This window comes from Manacus candei, unplaced genomic scaffold (genome assembly GCF_025592945.1).
Source record: "Manacus candei isolate 608988 ecotype Guabito, Panama unplaced genomic scaffold, ASM2559294v1 h1tg000119l, whole genome shotgun sequence".
Classification (NCBI taxonomy): Eukaryota; Metazoa; Chordata; class Aves; order Passeriformes; family Pipridae; genus Manacus; species Manacus candei.
This window is the reverse complement of record NW_026138167.1, coordinates 1,076,307-1,095,717: the sequence shown is the minus strand read 5'-3', so window position 1 is coordinate 1,095,717 and position 19,411 is coordinate 1,076,307. Positions and strand designations below refer to the sequence as shown.

General features: G+C 42.0%; 1 protein-coding gene across 8 annotated transcripts; it reads right to left on the bottom strand.

The window, feature by feature from the left end:
- Positions 1-224: 224 nt before the first annotated feature.
- FAN1 (FANCD2 and FANCI associated nuclease 1) lies at positions 225-19,369 on the bottom strand. Of its 8 annotated transcripts, XR_007900293.1 has the most exons (17): positions 19,255-19,359; positions 18,878-19,026; positions 16,910-18,310; positions 13,723-13,863; positions 13,047-13,242; positions 11,083-11,316; positions 10,135-10,266; positions 8,676-8,784; positions 7,835-7,954; positions 7,370-7,534; positions 6,394-6,562; positions 4,450-4,553; positions 2,494-2,688; positions 1,991-2,119; positions 1,145-1,289; positions 933-1,047; positions 225-381 (listed from the first exon to the last, which is right to left on the bottom strand). XR_007900293.1 is itself a non-coding variant. In XM_051770481.1 (16 exons), exons 3-15 carry the CDS (start codon positions 18,186-18,188, stop codon positions 1,152-1,154), a joined length of 3,111 nt encoding a protein of 1,036 aa, XP_051626441.1. In that variant the 5' UTR covers positions 18,189-18,310; positions 18,878-19,026; positions 19,255-19,359; the 3' UTR covers positions 225-1,047; positions 1,145-1,151. The 8 variants fall into 8 exon arrangements, 7 of the variants coding, with proteins under 7 accessions (XP_051626441.1, XP_051626440.1, XP_051626434.1 ...); XM_051770481.1 differs by having other exon boundaries at positions 225-1,047; XM_051770480.1 differs by lacking the exons at positions 225-381; positions 933-1,047 and having other exon boundaries at positions 1,084-1,289.
- Positions 19,370-19,411: the final 42 nt, after the last annotated feature.

Here is a 19,411-nt window from a genome sequence, read left to right as displayed (position 1 = left end):
CTGATAATGATTTACTGAGTAAAATAGCAGTGGCAGGAAGATGATAAAATCCTGATGCTGAGTTGTGAATGTGAAGTAAATTAGAGTCAATAAAAGTTCATACCTTTCCACAGTGAACTTCAGGCAGTTTTCTTTTACTTCCTCTAACAATAAAATAGGGAGGGGGTTGTTTTTTCCAAGAAAAGCAGGGACACTGTGTTGAAGAAAGATGATTAATAAAAATTATGTGCAAATTATCTTTATTCCTTGCTATATTCTATTACAGTGTCTGCTGTTTGCATGGTAAGCAGAATTTCTAAAAGCAGTATGAGAATGAAGACTCCAGAGAAAAGATGTCGGCTGCGTGTTAAAATTGAGAGAAACCTGCAGGATTCTGGTGTCCTAAAAGGGAAATAATCTTTTTAATTGTATTCCAAGTGACTGACATATTTCTGAGTGAGCAAACACATCAATTAATGTGGGGTAAAACTGACTGTAATGAGTGACACACTGCAAATGAGTGTGGTCACGTTGGCACTGACCAACTCCCGTCTCTACCAGAAACATTTCCCTTTACACAGGTAATACAGATATTCACAGCAGAAGGGCCTGTTAAATAAATTGTCCTTTCATACGGAGCAGTGCATTAAAACAGCATTGAAGTTTTATGCCTTGCTCTCTGCCATCACTGAGCACCTGTATTTTTTTACATTCAAGTGCAAAATTCAAACACATAGTACTAAGTGGGGGCAAGGAGAGAACCTGACACTCCTGTAAAGGTGCTGTGCTTGCCTTGCAAGGAAACTTGCACACTATGATGAATTTGAGCTACACAGGCAACACAGAAATGACCAGGACTTGATGCCCCAGATTTTATATTGAACAGGATGTTCTCAGGAGGTACAAGTGTGATGGCAGCTGTTTCTCTTCACTAGGCAAACCCCCTGGATTACCTTTCATAGAGTAAGTTATGAACTGTGGATGGAAGAGAAAGGCTCTGCTCTTCTGAACCCAAAGTGACGTGCAGTAAATCAGTCTTCTCAGAGTGCAACCGTAGTATGCTTTGTGCTAAAAAGGACACAGTAATGTTCCAAGGAGCCAGAATTTTAGAAGAAACTATTTTTAATAAGCAGCAGGCAGTGGTGTGTTACCCCCCTGGTCAAACCTGTGTGTCAGCTGAGGCGTTGGCTCCTGCCCCCCACGGCCTGCACGTGACACACCTCCACGGCCGCTCCCAGGCGCTGCAGCTCGCTCAGCCACAGCGTCTGCTTGGGCGACAGCCGGTCCTTGGGGCCCTTCACCTCCACCAGCTGCGAGCAAATGGCCACGGTTACTAGTGTGCCTGTGCAAGAACTGCAGCATCATTCCCACAGAATAAGTATTATTTTACGGCTGTTACATAGTAAATAGCCACCAAAACACAGAGGCCCCGGTGAATGAAGATCTCTCATACTCAAAAATCAAGCACCTGCAACCTCACCTGTTCCAGCTGAGACTGACACAACTTACTCAGGTGTTCCAGAGAACTAATTTCTGCTATTCAGCTCTCTTTTATAAAAACAAGTTGCTTCAGCAGGTGAGATGTCCAGTAGTCTTCTAGAACCTATTCCTCTACCATGCAAAACACCAACCATGACTGTTTACTCAGTTTTTGTGGCAGACCCTGACATAGTTCTCAAAGACTCAAACAGTCAAGTTTTAAGTAGTGCCAGTCGAACTCCTTGCTACCCACAGTCAGTGAGTATGACTGATTGATAACACTGCTTTACATTAATCAAAGATCTATTCCACACCAACACAGCCAGTGTTCATTCCTGCTGATTCTGATTATGCCCATTAAAGTTACAGCACAGTGTGATGAAATAGCTGAGAACCACCCACTGCTAGCCGTGGCTGCTGGCAGCCCAGCAGCAGCTTTACCTGCACTATGACAGGAGGGCACAGTTTGGATGGGCTGACAGCTGGCAGTTCCCAGCTGAGCACTGAGTATTTCCATGCCCTCCCAAGGTACCTTGAAGTGCTGGGTGTGTGTGCTCCACACAACCAGGTCAGGCAGACCTCCCCGGCAGTGGCGCAGGTCTTTGGACAGTCGCCTGAAAACACCGCTCAGGAACATTCCTCCAAGGCAGGAGACAAGGCTCTGCAAGAGAGGCTTTGGTGGTTGGTTGTATTTGTCTTTAATTTCCTGTAGAGCCGTTTCCCAACCCTCATGAGACTAGTGTATGGCCCAGCTCAGCTTTTTGTTTAGTCTGGTGTAACAGGAGGCATAAGTAGATGTTTTCTACAGCAATTTCCTGCTGTGTTCCCAACTGCCCTTGCAGGAAAAGTGACCATATCAGAAAATTGTAACAGTACTTGTGCAAGGACTTCAGCCCAAGTCTCTCTATTCCCAACTCCTCCCTCCCACCACTCTCCCTCCCGCAGTGCCTCAGTACAACCTGTGACACACCATGGCCATGTGTGATAGAATGACAACCCTAATCAGAGGCCCCATGCTGGGCAACAGTTACTTACCTGGGCTTGCTGGAGGGAAATAAAACGTCCCCAGCTCACTAGTGCTGCTGCTTTTCCCTCCTGAGTGGTCCAGACATCAGCAATCAGCTTTGCCAGAGTCTCTGGGGAGGCTGAGTGCAGCTGCTGCAGTCTGGCCTCGATGACATCCCTCCTGCTCTCATAGAAGCTGTCAGTGTACAAATCCAGGGGGGACGTCTGTGTAAAAACGTAAATGCAGCTCTGAGGAGCTGCCAGCACAGCTGGCAGAAAGACAATGCCCTACTTCATACATTTCTTAACTACAAATTCACTCAAACACTGATCTAACTTGAACATGTCAACCAGATAAACATTTATTAAATTACATTTTTTACACCCAGCTCTGAACATCCCAGTGTGTAAAGCCCTTTCAGCAGTTCAGGTTTGAACACTGCTGAAACAGGCAGTACCCAAGTGCTGGGCCAGCTTTTCAACAGCAAATGCAGAGTGCTTAGCAAATGGCACATTTCAGCCTTACACAACCTGCTGCCACAGATAATCCCACAAAAATACAGCCTGGTAATGACTGAATGAGGGGTGAGCTATCAGCTCATCATGCCTGATGCTCATGATAGCTTTGCTCTGAATTAATAAGGAAAAACTAGTTTAAAAAATAAATTTGCAAGTGATCTGTAAATACTGGGTTTGTAATAAACACACAAGTTTTGGGGGTTTGGCTTTTCATTTTTTTTAAGTAAGTATAATATGCATATAAGATTGTATGAAAGGTATTTAGAAAGGCAAGTTCTACAGTAAATGGTAGTTTACTGACAAAGAACACCTGCTTCTAACACAACATTCATAGAGCTTCAGCATCTGACAAGACCAGCAGATACTCCACAGAAGGAGCCACTGGTACAAATTCTATGGCACAGTTTTTGTAAGGCCTTTGGGGCTACAGCAGTGCCCTTCCTGCTTGTCTGTGAGCCGGGGGGGTTTCAGCTCAGCCACAAGGATTTCCACTCCTACCTCAGACTGCTGAAGAAACATAAAAAAGTAGGAGGGGGGAAGAAAAGAATAACCCATAAACTTCAACTCTAGAATAAGAATTTTCTACTTAAGGTATCTCATACTGATATAAAATTATAATTTCTTGCAGTACAAATAAATCCAGTTAAGGAAGAGAGCGGCATTGTCTGGTCTCCCTCTTGGCCAGGAATTCAACTAGAAGCAATGAGTTAAGGTGGAAGAAAGAAGACAATTATCTAGCCTTTTTTCGTTCTGTAACATTTGAGATGGATTTTTAGGGTTTTCTTAGCAAATGTGATCAAGTTTTCTAATCACAATAATTAAAATTTTCTAGCTGTAATTTGTAGGATGTAAAGCATTCAGCTAAAAGCCACAAGTTCAGCTGGAATCATTACTCTTAGGGTGTGGCAGACAGCTGTTTCTGGGGGGAACACGTAGTATTGCTTTCCTGTTTGTAGCTTTGTCAAAAAGGAGGGATGGTCCCAAAAGCATAAACACGGTGGGGTGGGGTGAGTGGGGGTGCTAACAAACCTAAGTTTAAAAATGTGACAACCGTTAAAAGGCTACTAAAAAGAAACAGACTTTTCTTTTTCTTTCTTTTTTCTTTCTCTTTTTTTAAATGGAATGTGTCATCTTCAAAGGAGATGAACAAGGCTGTGGTATAGCAGTGTTCTACTAACTATAATGGAAATTTTGCCCGGTGAGCTCAGCTGTAGGACACATGCATTTAACCAGATGAATCTCACCCTATCAGACTGTGAATCCAGACTGACATAGCAATTAAGTTATTGAGGATTACTTAGTAATAAACCCAATATAACAAATAATAAAATGAAGGAAAACCCAAGATCTGTCTGGAAATTCCCTCAGAACAAAATGCTAATCCAATCCCAAATAAGATTTTAACGTGGTTACTGAGGCTACAGCAATGGGTAAATACAGCAACTAAGGAAAGCCTTTCAAAGTTACCTGATAGGAATTTCTGAAAACATCGGGTATGTCATCCATGAAAATGATATCCCACATTAGAATCCCATACAGTGTAAGAAACGTTGAGCCTTCCCCATGAATACCTAAAGGGCAAAATTCAATAAAAATGGAAACATCAATTTCTACAGCAACCTGAGGAAGAATGAAACCACCCTGACCCAAAGCACGAACACCATGCTCAGGTTCCTGCCCAGCTGAAGTCAGCACATGTTCCCATTACAGCAAAACACTGGAAAGCCACTTTATTCCTGCCCCCTCTGCCAGCACCTGCTGCTGCCTGGCCAGGGGCCTTCAGTCACAGCCCAGGGCTGGATCACTGCCCTTCCACAACAAGGCTTACTTGGACAATTTTTAAATACACAACTTTTGTAACATTAAAAAGCAATATCTTGACACCAAATATAAATACATAAATGTATCTGTATATATGTATGTGTATATGTGTATGTACACACATATGTGTGTATACATGTGTGTATATATGTAATATACCCCATTTTTATATAACTTTTTTTCTCAATATATAACATTTTTGAGTAATACTGGTTGAGCATTAGTCTGGTAGAGCTGACTGCTTTTCCATCATCTTTTTTTTTTCATCCCTGTCACTTATTAAACACAGGAAGACACATATATGTAAGAATATATATATATAAAACACACAGAGATACATATACATATATATATAAACATAAGAAAACAATTTTTCCCTGTGAAGGTAACAAAGCACTGGCACAGGTTGCCAAGAGAGCCTGTGGAGTCACCATCCTTGGGGATACTCAGAAGCTGGCCACGGTCCAGGGCAGCTGGCTCTTGAGCAGAGGGTTGGACCAGGTGGCTCCCAGAGCTCCCACCAACCTCCACCTCAGCTCTTGAGGTATGTTCTGTTCTTAGTCTATTAGTACAACATATTATCTATGATATTATATTTAATGTTACGTGTCATACCTATAGATCACAGGATATCTGTGCTGTCTGTACTATATGATATATAGTGTTTGTGTATTATACATGTATGACACATCACACAGATGAGAGAGAGGAGACCATGTGTGCTCTGGGCTGTGTTTAGTGCTGGACTGGGAATTCTGGTTCCTCAGGCCCAGCCCTAAATCACACATGGCCATTGTGTGCTCAAAACTGTGCTGAGCCACGAAGATCGATGGTGAGAGGGTGGGAGTGAGGAACTGAGAGGGAATTTCAGCACAGTTCTTCTAAACTCTAAATATTGTCACCTTCTCATTTACCCCTTTCTGATACAGCCACTTTTCCTGCAATGGTATTCTGGAACATATCAATAATATAAAACTATATTAAAATATCTATTTTATATAAAGATACAAATTTTATCTTAAAAAATAACCTGCCTACCTGTTTGCATACTGCTTTTTTTCCTGTAAAACAGATCTATATATTCTTACTTGTCCATGGCTTTTCACAGCTCCTAAGTTGTAAAAATACAGGAACAACTACTAACAGAGCCTTCAAAAAAACTGCCAAGTGTCTTGCTAGTGGTATATACTGTTTTCATCTTCATCTAGTAGCAAAAATCAGTTTTCCTTGGTGACACTCCCTTAAATGACAATGCTAGCATTTTACCCTTAAGAAATAAAATAGCTGTAAAGCAAAGTAAGCGATTTTCTATGAAGATAAAGAAGAAATACAAATTTCAAAAACACCTTTGGTACATGAAGGCAGCAAATAATTAAAGGCCAGGAAGCAGGTCAGTTTGAAAATACATGTTAGAGCATTTTGGTAAGGAAATGATATATTAGAGGCATTTGGGAAAAAAACAGAATCAGACTAAAAACTGGTCTAATGAAATCAGCTAAAACTGGTCTATTAACTAAACTGACTAGGAAATAGGTTCTTTACTCCCACAGTTATTTTACTGTAAAATGCCCAAATAAATGGTACTGTTACCCTGATCAAAACCATTCCTCCTGTAATGAGTTAATGCCAGCTCCTCAACTGAGCACATGACTGTGGATACACTGCAGCCTTCGCCTCCTTCTTCATCACCAACATCCTCCATGAGAAATACGGATTTTCCCATTCCCGTCTGAGGACACATCTTTCCACTGATTGTAACCTGAACATAATAAAACATCTGGTTACTTTCCAGCATCACATTTAAAAAGCTTTAGCCTAAGTATTTGGATCTTGCCTAAAACACACATTCCTCCTTTTCAGTTTTCTTAGAATCAGAACTAGACTTGTTTCCAAAAATCAACTGAACAAAATTTACCCTGCCATAATTTGTGAAATCATTCAGTTTAGCTTTCATAAAATGGCAAATTTTTCAGAAAAAAAAATGTCTAGCAAAAATCCTGGGCAGGTGGCAAGTAGCCTCTCTATATGCAGGACCAGGAGGAAAGAATACAATTCCATTCCAATATGATGCAGGTGCACCCCACTGAATATTTGCACAATACATATTTAGAGTGCATACCTTCCAAAGGTTACTAAAAGAACACTGGCATTTTTTAGCCACTAATCTAATGCGACAACATGCTAAGGAAGCTGCTATTACTTTTTCTTGCACACAAAATGCTTGGCTTGCAGACACCAGACACAATGCACTGATCTGCTCAGGAAGGCTCCGAGCAAGTACTGTTACATTAGTGGAGTTTACAGCTGATCAGGCTCATAACACATATAAAGCAATTCAAATTTAACCAGTGTACAGCTGACTAACTTCAGCTATGAAGCTGACCAACGTAGAAGTATTTGCTTATGAGAGGCTTTTGTTTTAGAAACACATTTGTATTCATTTTCCTGCAGTCAGAGGCTGGTGCCCAGCACGTAACAAGACTCTCCCAGGTTATCTTCTCTCGTCAAGAGTAAAAAAGACCTCACGAGTTGTTATTTCCCAGACACCAGCAGCGCCCTTACTCACATGTGGCACATCCTGCACAGTGATGACTGGCAGCTCCTGGAGCAGGCCCCTGACCCGCCTGCAGCTCGGCGAGTCTCTGATGCGCAGGGCCCGCAGGTAGAGGGACAGACGGTGCCCAGTGCGGACACAGGGGTCTGCCAGCCCCTTCCTAATGCAGTCCACGGCCTGGCAAAGAGCAAGGGAACCAGCAGGAACTTAGAAAGACCCATGGACACCTGCCTGCTTAAGAACAATCCATTTAAGGAGCACAAAAATGTATATGCAAAAACCAGCATACCAGGCCAACCAAGGATGAGGTACACTCAATATTCATTTTCTTAGGAGGAACTGATTGCCTTGACCTTGGCATTCCTACCAATACCTACATTGTTAGGAGATCCTGTTCCAGTGTTCTTTTCATAAGATGTGTTTTTAAAACATGTTTTCAGACAACAAGTGCAGTGTTTCCAGCTTTACAGCAGATACCTTCGTAGTGTTTTTCAGGTGCTGATGTAGATTGAGAGCCAGCCGGTCCCACCATCTCCCTCTGCTGTCAGCACAGTACACATCCTGAGCCAGGAGGGTCTGCAGCTCCTGCACGGCCTCCTGTGCAATGGCACGGGATGTTCATTAATTGGGTTACAAAGCCAAGGGCAAGTCAGCTTGTCACCTTCCCTTCTAATTAATGGATACTATAAAACTTTGTCTCTTGCACAATTCAAACCTGCTTTTTACTCCACTACTCAATATACTCAATTCAAGTGCATAGATGTATCTTATAAACTCTGGAATAGAGATATTTTTATGTAAACTTAAAGGCTAACTGCCAAAATTTTAGTATTTTTATCCTTTCTGTATTCCTTATTGTATATGAAAAATATCCGAGTATTACTAGTTGCCTTTTTGCAGAAGCAAAGTCTTTTTCAGAATAATCTGATTTGCTTTAAAATATAAATCAGAGACCTTTAGGAATGTAATCTCCCAAGGTGAAGAGGCAGAGATTTCAGAAGACTTCTCTTCTGAGATTTTTCTTACTTAAAAACAATAACCAAATCTAGTGAAACACAGGTATCTTTAAATAATGAAATAAGCATATCTCAGCAATACGGTGTATTACAGATGGTAAATCTACAAAGCATAAGCAGAAATCAAAACAATTTAAAACTTTCTAAAGCAGCACAAAAAAGGGCTCTTTTCCTTTAAAAGTAACCTGTTACTAGAACTATAGCAATCCGTGGCAAACATTGTCACTATTTTCCGGCCACATCAGAAAAGTAAATTGATGTACAACGCTCCATTAAACACAGATTCCTATTCACCACTTTACCTTATACATGTGAAGTCTCTGCAAAATTTCAACACCGTGAGAAAGGATTCTTGTATACACCCAGCCCACCGTGAAACGTCGCAGATACTCCGGTAAAACTCTGTGATAGCTAAAAAGTAAGAGCAGCTCAGATCATTTAAATACGGCAATTTGAATTCTTAAAGTTATACCTAAAGCATTTACAAAAATTAAATGCCTTATATATCCAATTGAACTGAACTGAGTATCCCAGCTGCCAAGTCAAGAACCCAAAGGTAAAGCAACAGTTCAGCTTAGGGAGCAAGCTGCCCTTGCACAGTGTATTTTAGATTCCACAGCAGTGGAATTTTTAGTTAATCAGTTTTACATAAAATGCAAAACAGTAACTTATTACATCATGTGTTGTTACTGCCAATCATTCTCATAGAAGTTTATCTTTGGAAACATAGCTGAACAAAAGAAAAAGTCTAGAACAGGAATTTCCTGCCATAAAAAGACTAACATCTTTTCAGTAGGCAACTCTATATTTCAAGACAAAGTCTTTTGAATGTCTTATTAAAATAGGTTTTTCCACTGTCTTCAGTGTGAAATGGAACAGACTTCCAAATGACCCTCTATGAAGGGGTTACACTGTTTTAAATGAGTTGCCAAGGAATTGAATATAATGCCAAACATAAAGCTTTAACTTTTGGTGTATCATTAAGCCGGAAAACAAAATAATTAAAAGAAAAACTGATGAAGAATGCTTCCAAACCAACACATTTTATTTCAGTTCTCAGATATTCAGTCATGGCCAGTCTTCGCGAGCAAAGATTTGGGAAAGGTCTTTCCCCTTCGAGCCTGTGCAGTGGATTTTTTAGGTGAGACCCAGTGTGCGCTGAACTGAGCCCACCCTTTAATCCTGAGGTTCATCTGCCGGGGCCGAGCGAGCTCGGACGGTGGCAGCGAGGTCCCCAGAACGTAGGTTTGTTTAGTGACCTTCTCTGAGATGGATGGCCTTACAGGGCTGACGAGCTCCATCTGCCCGGGGCAGTCCCCTGATATTCAGTAACATTCCCCTGAATGACCCCACTTGGAAGTCTAAAGACATGAATAACCCAGCATGCGTTCCCATAATGTTTGCAACATCCTTTTGTTCACAGTGAATTTTACACTCTGCTTACTACCATTTATCTGAAAGCCATAAAGACAAACCATGACAAGGGAAAAATAAGGCTCTTGTTCTCCTGCATTGCACATAAAACAGAAATGTTTTAATGCTTTATCAATGCCTAGCAATCAATTCCCAAGGTTTTATAATTTTCATATTATCATTTAAAAGCTAAACAAACAATCAGGAAGATCAAAGCTTTCAGAATACTAAAGCCTCTAAATTTATCAGGCGTAGTCTATACACCTCTCTCAAAAGTTAAAGTACCAAAAGTAAGATAATACATTTAATAGTTTCCTATGAATGCTAGGCTAGTTTCCAGTTCACTACCTTAAAGAGGGGTGATTTTTCAGTTCACTCCAGGTTTGTTTAGCATACAAATATAGATTATGAGCTTCTTCCCAGTGCCCATTTACCATTGCAGTGCCTATATCATATGACAGATGAGCAGCAGTTGCATACCTGAGGGAAAAAACCACAATAACTTTCTTAGGCTGAAAAAGCATCTATAGTTAGAAGAAATCAATTCCTTCTCTTCCAGTCTCCAAAGGCATTGAATCATGCAGCCATCTTTTATCCTTAATCTCATAGGATTAGCAGAGTTTAAACTAGCAGGGCCCATTATATAGAACAGACTATAGAACATATTTTTTGTTTAGCTCAGTGTCCACTTCTAATAATCAGCACAGCAAATGAAGAAACAGCTTTCATCAGCAGACGATCCTGAAGCAAACAAATACGCTATTCTGGATCCAAAGCCAAGCCACTGTGAATTACGAGTCCTACCTGGATACAAAAATGCACTTAAAATCATTACAAAAGCACACTTCTATATATTTACATATGAAGTTCCTCATCATGAATTCTTACTTGCCTACACCAGTGCTGCAGGAAAGCTTTTCTAGAAAGAATGTATGGCCAGTCTTAGCGAGCGCAGATTTGGGAAAGGTCTTTCCCCTTCGAGCCTGTGCAGTGGATTTTTTAGGTGAGACCCAGTGTGCGCTGAACTGAGCCCACCCTTTAATCCTGAGGTTCATCTGCCGGGGCCAAGCGAGCTCGGACGGTGGCAGCGAGGTCCCCAGAACGTAGGTTTGTTTAGTGACCTTCTCTGAGATGGATGGCCTTGCAGGGCTGACGAGCTCCATCTGCCCGGGGGAGTCCCCTGACCGGGAATCGAACCCGGGCCGTGGCGGTGAGAGCGCTGCATCCTGACCACCAGACCACCAGGGGCCCCCTCTAGAAAGAAACAGATGTGCAAGCAGCCAAAGCTCTCCCCACCTGATGAGATCATCTCTGTCCTGGAAGACCTGGGTGCTCCTGCTCACGGTGTAGGTGGGGAACACGGCCCTGCCCATGCTGGCCAGGAGCACCGTGCAGAGCTGGCCCTGCCCAGCACTCCCGGCCTCCTCCTCCTCCACCGCCTCCGGCAGCGAGAACAGCAGCAGGACCCGGGAGAACACGGCCCGAGGGCCTTTACACACCCTCACACATTTTCCAGCCAGGTCCTTCACCCTGGAGGGACAAATAAAATTAGTACAACAAATGATTTTTACTGTCACTTGTGAAAACTGAATTATACTGAGTGAAGTATAAGAAAAATTTTTTCAAGTCTATAATGCATAAAATTGATTTTCCTTGAAAGAAGCAGAGATACTATATAGTGCATGGAACCTCTAGTGAAAATCCAACCAAATGCATTCGCTAATAAAAAGTTTAAGGGCCAAACTTCCAACTGAACAGAATCAGAACTAACTGCCCTTTGGGTGCAGTCACTCCTGCTGCTGTGCCAGCCAGTACCATAAATCAACAAGACATGGTTTGCTGTTAGAGAATGTTTACAGGCCCTAATTTGAGATCCATTGTTTTAGGGAACCTCCATTAGCCCATTTTCAACCAGCCTTTTCATACAAGCCCAAACTTTGTTGCTTGTCCACTGACAGAACAGATTTAAAAACAGATTTTCTGTGATCTCCTGGGATAATCAGCATTTCAGCTGTCATCTACAGCAAAGGGCAATATGTTCCCAAAGCTGGGGTGGCTGAGCAAGTAACTATCAGCCTCTGTTCTTGAAGTAGGGAGTAAGACAGCACCAAGCACTTTTTGGAATGTAACTAATTTTCCCAGGCTCCTTTCCATTCTTCTAGCCTTTCTCTAAGACACTATTCTGAAAACAATTTTGTTTCTGTTAGAGATATTTATATAAATTGTGCATCATGCATTGTCATATAGTTCAAATGTCTAGTATCAAAGAAGAAAAATGAAATCTAAGGATTTTCATACTGAAGCTTTCTGTGCTTGGATTAGAATGAGAAAGCAACCACAAAATAAGGGAAGAAGCCTTTAATGATTCACAGCATAATAATTCTTCACGGAGGAATGATTTTCAAGTTCTTTTTCCAATACTAGGCCCCTTTTAATACAAGGAATTTTATGGAAAATCACATGATAGATTGGGGGGGGAGGAGGAATATTTGTCCAATAAACACAGCTATGCAAAACTTGATAAAACTTTATATCCCTCTCATTTGAAAAAGAATGCCACAGGAAATACAAATTATGTTAGTACAGCAAATGCAGTCCATACTGACAACTTCTGCCAGCTTTCTATCCAAGCCAAATTTTATACAGAAAGGATTCCACAATTACCGAGTTCAGACCCTAATCACTCCTATTAGGGCAGCACAGCATCTTAAACCTGAACCTGGACCCCAGGAGACCTGGAAGTCAAGGGCATCCGATACACCCAGCTGTGACAGTCACAGTGGAAACATCACAGGATAGAAAGAACACTTTGTCAGGTAAACATACTTTTCCCTTTAAAATATTGCCAGAAGGAGTCTCTATGCTAAAGTACTCAGTCAGTCCCAGAAAAGAGACTATTGGTCTCCTCTAGTTCTACCAAAAGAGTTCACAGAGCAAACGAACATCAGATGGTTGTTTTAATAGGTAGTGGCCTTTCCCATACCTTCCTGGATGTTTTTCTGCACTGACTCTGCTTTACAGAATTCAGAAATGTTTCTCTGTGTAACCAAGTAACTTTGCAGACAGATAATCATGCCCACAGCTGAAAGTACAACACAGTTTTAAAAAAAAGTCTAGTATTTAACCTTCCATTTGACTTGCTTGGAATCAAAATGTAATGCTTCCTTTTTTACTAATAAATTTACTAAATGCATTCCTCTCTTGAAAAGGCATCTAGATTCCAGTCTGTTGCAGTGCAAAATTTAACTATAAACATTTACCTTTTTAAGATCACTGTCCCAACACCAGCCTGACTCCTGCTGAAGACTGAACGCTGTTTTGCCAACCTCAGAAAATCATCCACAAGTTGCTGTTTCTGACCATTTGGGTTTGGCAAGTGAAAGATCTTTGCCAATGTTTTTAGTTCAGGGGCTGAAAGCAAATCCAAACCTTCACACAGGTCTTCCAGTTCGGATTCTACAAGCAAAATGATCTGATACATTCACTGTGTGTTATACACGTACACTCAAGCAATAGGTCATAGTACATTCATATAACCTGGTACTAATCTAATGACTTAAATTCCTCAACAATGTACTGTCAGTGTTATCTGGTTCACCCTGAAATTCTTCTGGACTTTCTTCCCGACCTCTTCACAGGTCCAGGTTGAAGGTACGGAAGAATCAGAAGAAAACACCCTTTACAACTTCAAAATAGAAGCAAAAAAAAATTCTGCTGAGTTACAAAAAAACGCTATTCAGAAATGCTATCTTCCCTACTACCCAATTTGCATTATTTTTATTATTCACAACACAACTCATTTACCTGAAATCTTAATTCTGGTCCTCTGGTACTCTTCCCAAGGCACAGACAAGCCTGTAGTGCATTGAACTCTAACATGACCCAACTGCAGACTCTATATGTAGTATTTTTAAGATTTATCAGTGCTGTTCTTACCTGTTTGCAGAAATCTGGCTTCAGCCAGTTCTTTAATCATTGGTGACAAATCCACACTTATCTCTCCATACTCTATTTTGTTCACCTTTAACCAGTTCAGCTTGCGTTGAAAAAGTCTCACATATAACTTCTGCCCACCAACTGCAAATTGGAGTTAAAGCAGGGAAGGATAAAATGAAGAGTAAATTCTAAACACAGTACTATGTAAAATCACTACCTTAACCAGAAAAATTACTTTGATGCAGGTATCCTCTAAAACACATTTTACATCTCGTCACGTTCTACAAGCAGACTTGGTAAAATACCAGAACTTACCATTTCAAGTAATTAATAAACTCATTAGAATATTTAAGTTTTGTAGGTACAAAAGTATTACAATGTATTTTGCAGGTATTGTACATTGCTAAAATGCATTTTGACATGCATATCCTTTAAGAAATAATTTGTTTTATAGGAAAAGACGACTTCATTTTTCAACTCTGCATATTGTGATATTAAATAGGTCTTTTTGCTTTCTTAAACCGTCATTCAATAACCAAATATTTCGTGCTAGGGAACAAAAGAAGTCTGACAGAATAATTTCATAATCACAGAATACCTCTCTGTCTAGCAGTCTTCAGACTCTCATTTTTTCGAAGATAAGCCTAATTTTACTAATGTATCTACTGAAAACAACAGAAAAAAACCCTGTTATTCATTTTATTTTTATCAGGGAAGTGTTCTCTTAAAGTACCCTTTAAAAAGACTTTTTACATACATGCTGAAAATCAACAAAACAGCTTATTAAATTTTAGGTGAAAATAGTTCAGCTATTGTTACTACATTCAACAACCTTTTGAATACTTAATTCAACCCTCATTAACTTCTGAATTTTTATCCCTGTCCGCTGCTTAACTGAAACCGATATTTAATAAAAACAGACACTGAAACACTACCAGACCCAGAGATATTCAAGAAATGGCAGACAACCTTGACGTGTTTATTTAACAATTCTCCTGTCCTTAAAAGACTTTTTCAGCCTTTTTTTAATGGAATGTTTCCAGGATCAATTCACTGGGAGAACTATATTTAGACATATGAGCCTGGCATTTTCTCTCTGGGATTAGAACTCCTTTGAAGTCGGTTCCCAGTTTTTACAACTCTGGAGAAAGGAGAAAGGTTAACACATGAACATCCTTTCCCCAGCCCTTGGAGCTGACCAAACGAGGGTTGCAATCCAGCAAGGGCATGTGAGGACTGCTTCCTCTCTGAAGGATTTGAATGACAAATAGAAGAATAGAAAGATATTGTGCAAGTAATTAATTGCTTCTTAAGCATCCTGTTCTGAAGTGCATTCACTACCTTTGGAGGTTCGGGAGATTTTTTTCTTTTGTGGTTCTTAAGAAAGTTTCAAGTATATCAATGAAATAAAAAATTTGCTCTAAGTTGAAATATTATCAGCAAAAAGATGCAGAAGATCTTAGAAAAGTTCACCCTCTATGATTCATCAAAATACAACAGAAAAAAATTGTTTTCTGTACCTCAGTTCCACTGGTAACTATAAATTGATGTTTTTCAGATACAATATTTCTACTGTATGACAGTTGAAAGGAGGATTTTGTTGAGTGTATTAGGTTAATGTCACTAGAACTATGAACTTGCATTTAAATTCTTGCAGCTGTACCTTGTAGCAAAATTAAACATGGAGAATACAAAAATCATGTTTTTAATGTTACACCTAATTTCAGACAGAACTCATCTTAAGCACAAAGGCTGACATTGCACTGCAGGTTACTTATAACGGATACACCTCTGCTTTTCCCTACTTTCATCTACTGTTTCTGGCACTTAAAAAACTGGCAGTGCTCTACATTTCGTAATAAGTTCACAAACTTTCATAATAATCTTCATAATTTCAGTGAGTTAGAGATCTCTCACTGAAGAATGGTAGACATTTCAGCAGAAAATAATGAAATACTGGAAAATACCTATACTGAAGCAACTCCATAATACTAGGCACATGTGTTGGGTTTTTTTGTGTTATGATAACTGAAAGACAACACCTGCTTGGTTAGAAACTTCTACCGTGGGACAGTAACACATCTACCTGAACTTTTAAAGTATTCTGTCTGGTATTTCTTCAAGGAAAAGATTTCTTCATCTGTCAGTTGTCCAGAATTTGTTATCTATTGAGTTAAAGCAGTTCTCATAGCTCAATCCTTGTGTTTTTCCTACCCTGCAAAGAAAGATTGTTTTATCTGTGCCCCTGGTATTCAATGCATACATGGATTTACCAGCACCACTCTGCAGTAATTCTTTCTGTATTCCAAACTCCTGCGAGAAGGGAATTCTGAAATCACACTACTGAAAGAGAAACAAGCACTTCCTTTATTTAAGAGAACAAGCTCCTGTTACTGATCAGTGTTGTACCCATCCAGAGAAGGGAGTGTGGAAATGAGGAACCTGTATCCTGAGCCTCTTTTAGTACTTGTCCAGGTAACCAAAGCCTGCATACCCGACTGACCTAACTGCAAGTTTATGCCCAGATCTTTGGATGCAAATGATGTGCATCTACTGCTTGCCTCGGACAGCCAATAATAAGAGTTTTGTTGCTTCTGTTCCTGCCTTTATATATTCCCCTTTTAACTATCACAACATAAACAAGGCATTATCAAGCCCCAAGATGTCACTACTGTGACATTCTCATGGCCTGGAGTGCACCCACAGGCTCTGCAGCCACACCCCAGCCCCCACAGGTTTGGCTGCTTGTGTCCAAGGCCAGCTCGGATCTGTGCAACTGTGTAAGCTGAGCTCAGGTGCTGGGCAGGCTGAGTGAGGCTTTGTCAGGGCCCCCCTCTATTCTCTCAGGAGCTTTACCTAAGCCCAGACTGGTGGCCTGCACTCCTGCCTGAGCTCTGCTGTGGCATGTCAGTGCCCAGCCAGACACCTCACTGACTTGGCTTCACCCCAGTGTCACTACAGACTTGCCCGCAGACCTTCCTTACAAGTCTTCACTTTTTATCAACACCTTCCATTTAAACAACATTAGGACAGTTTACTTACAAGAAGCCACTGATGGATACATCTCCTGAGAAAAAGGAGATTCTTCCCCTTAAGGAACTCATCCAGTTAAATTGCCCACGATACAGCACTCCTCACATAAAACTATGCAACAGTAATGTGGAGATGTATTTTTAAAGAAAGGTACCTGATAATCTGTAGAACTTGGTTATAATGTTCATATCTTGCTCATCAAATAGTCTGACGTCATCTTCATTCTCTAAGACTGCTTGAAGCACTAGTAAAAAATTCTGGAGGTAGTATGGGTGACCAGGAGAGCTGGGCACAGAGTGAACCTTATCTATTTTGTCTAAAACGTCCCCAGTGGAATTCTGAAATTCTTCTTTTCCCACAGTTTCTAACATAGTATAATTCATCTCATCCTTAAAGTCTTCAAGAACTTCCACAGGAAGTATCTGTGCATCACCCTCGCTACAGCAATTTTGTGTATCACAGTTCACTTCTGTCTTGGAAGAAGGAATAACCTGGGTGTGAGGCTGAGTCTTGACTTCCAAATTACTGGCCAGCTCTGGTGAAGTATAAATGCCTAGAGGTGTTTCAAATTTATCAGGACTAACTGTCACACCTTCAGACCTGCTTTCTGTTTTGGTGCTCCTTGTACCACTTGGGAATCCTTTGTCATTGTTATCAGCTGGTAAAGATACCTGAACTATATCCACAAGGTCTTCTCGATTACATTGGTTTCTTTCTTTTTGAAATTCAGGTTTCCTCTTTGAAAAATTTTGTTCCTGGTGCTCTCTCTGCGCAAGCTGATTTTCTTTCTGAGAACTATGCCCAGCATAAATATCATCGTCATCATCCTCCTGTGCTGCAGCATTTCTACACAGACTGTGAACAGCAGGAGGTGAAGAGTCAATCTCTTTATACACGACTTGTTTTCCTCCCTGGGCACAACATCTTCTGGACAGTTTCGATGACAAGCTTCCCAAAGAGACTATTTTGACTGTTTGGGCCTGTGATTCATTGTTAACAATAATGACTGAGCTATTATTGCTAAAATAAGGACTAATCTGTTGCACTGCACTACCTTCTGCTTTCAATGAATTGCTTTTGGAGGGACTTGTTTCTAGATTTAAGATGTTTTTTGAAAAGTATGAGCTGGAATTATTGGTTACATTTGCAGATGGGGGGCTCTTATTCTTCAGAGGGTCCAGCGTAGCACCAATGGCACCAATCTCACCACGGTTTCTCTGACATGTTTCATCCATGTGCTCATTTATTCCATACCTTGGCACCAATTGCCCACACATGGGACAGCTAATTTTGGCAGGGGGAACATTGTTAAAAAAGGAAGTAATAGAGGAGGATGCTGAAGGTATAGATGGTGTTCCTTTTTTCTTCTTACTTTTACTGAGTGACAAACTTATTTGGGATCTTTTGATTCCTGAAGACCTAGCTTCTGCCATTACAAAACTTCACAGCATTTACACATCACAGGAAACTCCATTCAAGCCATATTTCCTTATTCTGTAATACTTAGAAGGCTTTTCTCGGCTTTGCCTTTTCCATCTGTAATCCTCTGATGTGTCTTCAAGAAAAAAAAAAGATACTGAATGAATGACCTTGTAAGGTACCAAGCCAAGGTTCAACCAAGATGAACAGCAGAGAAGAAAACATTAAAGCCTACAAGTGAAGAAGTCAAGCAGTCCTTAACTGTTACAGTGTTACTGTCCTTTAGCCTGCCTTACCGGGCACACCGAAATCGCCATGCTGAACGCTGCAGCTGGCCTTCAACAGTTTAATACATGGAAATCAATCTCAACTTTTCATTTACATCACCAAGTCAACCTGGCATTTAAATAGCCCTCTAATTTTCACAGAATCCCAGAACAGTCAGGGTTGGGCCCAGGATGGGCCCTCTGGAGATCCCCCAGTCCCAGCCCCTGCCCGGGCAGGGTCACCTGGAGCGGGTACACAGGGACACGTCCAGGGGGGTTTGAACGTCTCCAGAGAGGAGACTCCACGGCCTGCCCAGGCAGCAGTTCAGGGCTCTGCCACCCTCAGTGTAAATAAGTTCTCCCTCCCGTTGAGGTGGAATTCCTTCTGTTTATGGCCATTGCTCCCCGTCCTGTCGCAGGGCACATTCCGTCATTACCTCGTTTGCTGTGCAGACACTATTTTCGGTGCCAAACACCCGCCTTTCCAGCGCACCCCCGGCTGCTGCGGCTGCCCCAGGCCGGGCCGGGCTCTCCGAGGCTGCCGGGCACAGGCGCTGCGAGGGCTCCGGCCGCTCCCCGCGTGTTCCTACCGGGACGGCAGCGCCTCAGGTCCCGCCCCCATTCCCGGTGCTGCGCCCCGGGCTCCCGCCCCCATTCCGGGTGCTGCGCCCCGCCGTGCCCGCCCCTCGCCGGCGCGGCGTCCCCGCCGCTCCCCGCGCCGGGAGCACCCAACCCTGTCCCGGAGCCCGCCCGGCCCTCCCCGCGCACCGGCGCCGCAGCCGCGCGTCCCTCCCGGGGCCGTGCAGGGCCTTACAGGGCCGTGTGGGCAGGGCCGCGAGGGGCAGGGCCGTGCGGAGCCGTGTGTGCGGGGCCGGGCCGTGTGGGGCCGGGCCGTGAAGGGCCGTGTGTGCGGGGCCGGGCCGTGTGTGCTGGGCCGCCCCGCTCCCGCCCCCGTCAGGCCTGAGCAGCGC